At 33.7% G+C, this 6931-nt stretch overlaps 1 protein-coding gene across 1 annotated transcript; it reads right to left on the bottom strand.

Annotated features, from left to right (window-relative positions):
• Positions 1-1175: 1175 nt before the first annotated feature.
• On the bottom strand, positions 1176-2838 carry CBG21136 (the record flags this gene model as incomplete). Its single annotated transcript, XM_045243550.1, has 3 exons — positions 1176-1344; positions 1581-1985; positions 2762-2838. 3 exons carry the CDS (start codon positions 2836-2838, stop codon positions 1176-1178), a joined length of 651 nt encoding a protein of 216 aa, XP_045097246.1.
• Between the last annotated feature and the right edge of the window lie 4093 nt (positions 2839-6931).

Below are 6931 nucleotides of genomic sequence, written 5' to 3'. Positions count from 1 at the left end.
CTCTGAGATTCTGAGATTCTGAGATTCTGGAATTCTGAGATTCTGAGATTCCACGATTCTAAAGATTCTGAGATTCTGAGATTCCAAGATTCTAAAGATTCCTGAGATTCTCGAGATGTCTCGAGATTTGCGAGATTCTGAGATTTGGAGATTCTGAGATTCTGAGTTTTTGAGATTCTGAGATTCTGAGATTCTGAGATTCTGAGATTCTGAGATTCTGAGATTCTGAGATTCTGAGATTCTGGGATTCTGAGATTCTGAGATTCTGAGATTCTGAGATTCTGAGATTCTGAGATTCTGAGATTCTGAGATTCTGAGATTTTGAGATTCTGAGATTCTGAGATTCTGAGATTCTGAAATTCTGGGATTCTGAGATTCTGAGATTCTGGGATTCTGAGATTCTGAGATTCTGGAATTCTGAGATTCTGAGATTCCAAGAGTCTAGAGATTCTGAGATTCTGAGATTCTGAGATTTGGAGATTCTGAGATTCTGAGATTCTGAGATTCTGAGATTCTGAGATTCTGGAATTCTGAGATTCTGAGATTCCAAGATTCTAAAGATTCTGAGATTCTGAGATTCCAAGATTCTAAAGATTCTGAGATTCTGAGATTCTGAGATTTGGAGATTCTGAGATTCTGAGATTCTGAGATTCTGAGATTCTGAGATTCTGAGATTCTGAGATTCTGAGATTCTGAGTTTTTGAGATTCTGAGATTCTGAGATTCTGAGATTCTGGAATTCTGAGATTCTGAGATTCCAAGATTCTAAAGATTGTGAGATTCTGAGATTCTGAGATTTGGAGATTCTGAGATTCTGAGATTCTGAGATTCTGAGATTCCAAGATTCTAAAGATTCTGAGATTCTGAGATTCTGAGATTTGGAGATTCTGAGATTCTGAGATTCTGAGATTCTGAGATTCTGAGATTCTGAGATTCTGAGATTCTGAGATTCTGAGATTCTGAGATTCTAAGATTCTGGAATTCTGAGATTCTGAGATTCCAAGATTCTAAAGATTCTGAGATTCTGAGATTCTGAGATTTGGAGATTCTGAGATTCTGAGATTCTGAGTTTTTGAGATTCTGAGATTCTGAGATTCTGAGATTCTGAAATTCTGAGATTCTGAGATTCTGAGATTCTGAGATTCTGGAATTCTGAAATTCTGAGATTCCAAGATTCTAAAGATTCTGAGATTCTGAGATTCTGAGATTTGGAGATTCTGAGATTCTGAGATTCTGAGATTCTGAGATTCTGAGATTCTGAGATTCTGAGATTCTGAGATTCTGAGATTCTGAGATTCTGAGATTCTGAGATTCTGAGATTCTGAGATTAGGATATTCTGATATTCTAAGATTATGAGATTCTGAGCTTCTGAGATTCTGAGATTCTAAAGATTCTGAGATACTGAGATTCTGAGATTCTGGAATTCTGAGATTCTGAAATTCTGAGATTCTGAAATTCTGAGATTCTGAGATTCCAAGATTCTAAAGATTCTGAGATTCTGAGATTCTGAGATTCCAAGATTCTAAGATTCTGAGATTCTGAGCTTCTGAGATTCTGAGATTCTAAAGATTTTGAGATACTGAGATTCTGAAATTCTGGAATTCTGAGATGTCGAAATTCTGAGATACTGGAATTCTGAGATTCTGAGATTCTGGAATTCTGAGATTCCGAAATTCTGAGATTCGGAGATTCTGGAATTCTGAGATTCGGAGATTCTGGAATTCTGAGATTCTGAGATTCTGAGATTCTGAGATTCTGGAATTCTGAAATTCTGAGATTCCAAGATTCTAAAGATTCTGAGATTCTGAGATTCTGAGATTTGGAGATTCTGAGATTCTGAGATTCTGAGATTCTGAGATTCTGAGATTCTGAGATTCTGAGATTCTGAGATTCTGAGATTCTGAGATTCTGAGATTCTGAGATTCTGAGATTCTGAGATTCTGAGATTAGGATATTCTGATATTCTAAGATTATGAGATTCTGAGCTTCTGAGATTCTGAGATTCTAAAGATTCTGAGATACTGAGATTCTGAGATTCTGGAATTCTGAGATTCTGAAATTCTGAGATTCTGAAATTCTGAGATTCTGAGATTCCAAGATTCTAAAGATTCTGAGATTCTGAGATTCTGAGATTCCAAGATTCTAAGATTCTGAGATTCTGAGCTTCTGAGATTCTGAGATTCTAAAGATTTTGAGATACTGAGATTCTGAAATTCTGGAATTCTGAGATGTCGAAATTCTGAGATACTGGAATTCTGAGATTCTGAGATTCTGGAATTCTGAGATTCCGAAATTCTGAGATTCGGAGATTCTGGAATTCTGAGGTTTCGAAATTCTGAGATACTGATATTCGGGAATTCCAAAACTAGAAATTCTGAAACTTATTATGATGGATAATGGGCTTATTTCAAACAAAAAAAAAACATTTATTAAGAATTTTGTAAACAGATGAACTTGAATAGGAAAACTTTGAAACATCTTCTGACGTGGGATTCGAAACTGTGCAAGTGTGCATTGCTCTGACATTGCTTATCTGAAAATTAAAAAAATTCAAGATTTGATTCAAACTGTGTGAAACTTACTGAATGAATTCGAATCAATCACTCCCAAAAATTCTCCAAATGACAAGCTGATCGATTGCTTCTGATCTCGAGACCGCAGTCGTGCTTAATTAATAACTAGTTCGCAAGCAGATACACTACCAATTATATCAATTTGCTGAAATAAAAGATAAAATGATTCGACTGATACCGTAACTTACGAATCTAATTCAAGCAATTGGATGGTGTAGCACCATGGAACGGCATTTTGACAACCGAGCACAAATGAAAGGCGCATTCTAAACGAGATAAGATTTTTTAGAATTTTCGGAACTTTCATAATTTTAGATTATTGAAGGATTCCAAGATTCTAAGATTCTGATATCCGAAAAACACTGAAATTCAGGAATTCATTCGAAAAATTCAAAATCCTAAAATCCTATAACCTGCATTTCGAACTTCAAGCCTTTCTGAATTTCTAAATTTCTGAATTTCTGAATTTCTGAATTTCTGAATTTCTGAATTTCTGAATTTCTGAATTTCTCAAATTCTGAATTTCTGAATTTCTGAATTTCTGAATTTCTGAATTTCCTGGAATTCCTGAATTTCCTGGAATTTCTCAATTTCCTGGAATTTCTGAATTTTCTAGAATTTCTGAATTTCTGAATTTCTGAATTTCGGAATTTCTGAATTTCTGAATTTCTGAATTTCTGAATTTCTGAATTTCTGAATTTCCTGGAATTTCTGAATTTCCTGGAATTCCTGGAATTCCTGAATTTCCTGGAATTTCTGAATTTCAAATCAAAAACCCAAAATTTTGCAGTTTTCATACCAAAATTCTGATTCGTAATAAAGTCTTCAGAATAAGAATCCGTGTACAATTCTTTTTGTTTTCTTGAGAATTGCTAAAAAAAAAGTCTTCGGTTTTTGAATTTTTCGTATAAAATTTCAGAAATTCGAAAAAGCCGAAACTCAAAATCCAAGAAATGGCTGAATTTTTTGAACCTCAGAATTTCAGAATTTTTGCAGAAATTCAGAATTTCAGAGTTTTTATTGAAAAAAAACTAATTTTCTAAAAATGTCAAAAAACATTCGCTCACCTGTTAATGCTGACGCAACTTGGAGGAATTCTACAGAATTCTAACTAGAGATTAATTGAAATAGATAATTAGAGTAATTAGGAAAATATTAGAAATTCGAGAAAAATCAATTCGGAGACGTCTACACATGGCGTCATTGGGGAATAAAATGAGAAAAATCTGGGGGGAGGGGGGAAAAGTGAGAGAGTGAGAGAGTTAGAGAACTAGAAAAGAAAAAAAAGATGGGTTTCGCTCTCTTTTTATTGTTTAGTGTCAGTTGGTGCTGAGTGGCTCGGTGGCGAGCACTTTGATTCGGCGAGCACTTTTCGTATAGTGTAGAGAAAAAAGGCCTCAGGATTTATGATTCATGAATTGCTGACTTTAAAAAAATTCAAAAATCATAATGCGAAATTCGGAAATTCAGAAATTCAGAAATTCAGAAATTCGGAAATTCAGAAATTCGGAAATTCAGATATTTAGAAATTCAGATATTTAGAAATTCAGATATTTAGAAATACAAAAAACTAATTTTCAGCTTAAAAGTTAATTTTGACAATTGAATGTTTTAGAAGTTTTTCTTTCAAAATTCCTCTATAGATTTTTTCTAAACAGATTGGAATGACTTTGGAAAATTGTGTTACTCAATCAAAATACTAAATGAAAAAATTGTTTATTAAAAAAAATTTTATTCAAAAAGTGTAATGTTCCGTTGGCATGAAATTGAGAAAAAAAATGTAGAAAGACATTTCTGACATCGGGCGTTTGTTGAATTCCAGGAACGATGTGAATCCCTTTGGCTAGTTGCATCCATCTCTTTTGCAAAGGCAGCTGATCGAGAATTCCTGTAAAAAATAAAAAAATCAGATCTCTTCCCCTGAAGTGGATTACTGTAACTCACCTTCTACAGACAGACATTGAGCACTGCGTATCCGCGGGGAGAGGCTTGGAAGAAGTTGAAGACGTTGGTGTAGTCGTCAGAATCCATGTCGACGCCGTTGACGTGGAACTTTTCCTTTGGGTACGGCATGTATGAGCAGAATTCCTAGATTGGTTCGCTCAGTCGGTGCTCTTCAGATAAGTGGTTTCCATCAATGTTCTCCTCGATTGGCTCCCATCACCGGATTTTCTTTGTGAGCTTGCTGAGAGAGTAGCTGGTGATCCTCATCCTTTCTTTGGAAGCTTCATTTCCTTCAAAAGTCTGAAATTTCAAGATTTTAGATTTTTTTTTTAATTCTAGTATTTTATTCTCATGATTTTATAATTCTCAGAATTCTGAGAATTTCGAATTTTCAAAATTCCAAAGATTCTGAATTCAAAAAATCGTTTTCTCTGCAAAAATATCAGAATCAGACTCAAAACCGCAAATTTCGTAGTTTTTGTCACAAGATTCTGATTCGTAATAACGTCTTCAAAATCTGAATTCGTGTACATTCGAAAATTCGAAAATTCGAAAATTCTTAAGTTTTGAAAATCTGAATTCCCTAAAATATCTAGATTTTTTCTGGAATTCCAGAATTTCAGAATTTTCAAAACTACAGACTTTCAGATTTTCATAAATTCAAGTTATTTCCAAATATCCCATTTTTAGAAAAACTTTCAGGAATTCTTTCAATAATTAGGATTTTTAAATTCTGAGAATTCCGAATGTTTAGAATTTCAGAACTTTCAGACTTTTTGAATTTCAGAGTTTTCAAAGTTGTTGAAATCTGAGGAATTCGAATATTTCTCAGAATTCTTTTAAAAATTTGAATATTGGAATTTCAGCTTTTTTAAAAAATATTTTTTTCTGAAAGTCTCAAAAAATTATTCTCAAATTTAAAAAATTGCTCACCTTTATTTTATTGAACTTCGAAGAATTATACAGAAAGTACTACATAGACCAATTTGAATAGATAATTAGGATAATCAGGAAAATCAAATCTTTAAAAAACAGTATAGAGACGGCTACACACGGCGTCATCAAAAAATTAAAATGAAAAAAAAAACGTAAGGAAAAACGGAAAAGTGAGAGAGTGAGAGAATTAGAGAAAAAGAGTGATGGGCGTCTCTCTCATTTCCGTTCACTATGGCGCCAGCTGGTGCTTCGTTCAGTAAAGTGCAGGGCGCCAGTTGGTAGTTGTCAGGAAAGCAATCGGAAAAAGGACATTAGAGAGAAATCGAGTGAGTTACGAATCATGAATTTCTGGATTTCTCTTTTTTTCCATTTTTCACGATTCAGATTTCTCCGAAATGCAAAAATAAATTTTCATTTCAAAAACCGGTGCTTTGAAAAAAAATCAGCTGCTAAAAATTCTAGAAACTCATAAATCTAAAATCAGAAATCCAAATATCAGAAATCAAACAGTTAAAATTTGGAGAAATTCAGAAACTCAGAAATTCAGAAACTCAGAAATTCAGAAACTTAGAAATTCAGAAATTCAGAAATTCAGAAATTCAGAAATTCAGAAATTCAGAAATTTAGAAATTCAGAAATTCAGAAATTTAGAAATTCAGAAACTTAGAAATTCAGAAACTTAGAAATTCAAAAATTCAGAAACTCAGAAATCCTGAAACTCAGAAATTCAGAAACTTAGAAATTCAGAAATTCAGAAATTCAGAAATTTAGAAATTCAGAAATTCAGAAATTCAGAATTCAGAAATTCAAAAATTCAGAAATTCAGAAATTCAGAAATTCAGAAATTCAGAAATTCAGAAATTCAGAAATTCAGAAATTCAGAAATTCAGAAATTCAGAAATTATAAAGACGTTTCTACAGACAGACATTGAGCACTGCGTATCCGCGGGGAGAGGCTTGGAAGAAGTTGAAGACGTTGGTGTAGTCGTCACTCTCTATGTCGACGCCGTTGACGTGGAACTTTTCCTTTGGGTACGGCATGTATGAGCAGAATTCCTAGATTGGTTCGCTCAGTCGGTGCTCTTCAGATAAGTGGTTTCCATCAATGTTCTCCTCGATTGGCTCCCATCACCGGATTTTCTTTGTGAGCTTGCTGAGAGAGTAGCTGGTGATCCTCATCCTTTCTTTGGAAGCTTCATTTCCTTCAAAAGTCTGAAATTTCAAGATTTTAGATTTTTTTTAAATTCTAGTATTTTATTCTCATGATTTAAGAATTTTCAGAATTCTGAGAATTTCGAATTTTCAAAATTCCAAAATTTCTGAGTTCAAAAAATCGTTTTCTCTGCATGACCACCAGCTGGCCCCAGGCACTTTATTAAACAGAAATTTGAGATCCTGAGCACCACCTGACACTATAAAAACTAAACGGGAAATGAGAGAGACGCCCATCAATCTTTTTCTCTAGTTCTCTCACTCTC

The sequence above is a fragment of the Caenorhabditis briggsae genome, assembly GCF_000004555.2.
Source record: "Caenorhabditis briggsae complete genome, chrIII, whole genome shotgun sequence".
Classification (NCBI taxonomy): domain Eukaryota; kingdom Metazoa; phylum Nematoda; class Chromadorea; order Rhabditida; family Rhabditidae; genus Caenorhabditis; species Caenorhabditis briggsae.
This window is presented reverse-complemented; position numbering and strand designations above follow the sequence as displayed.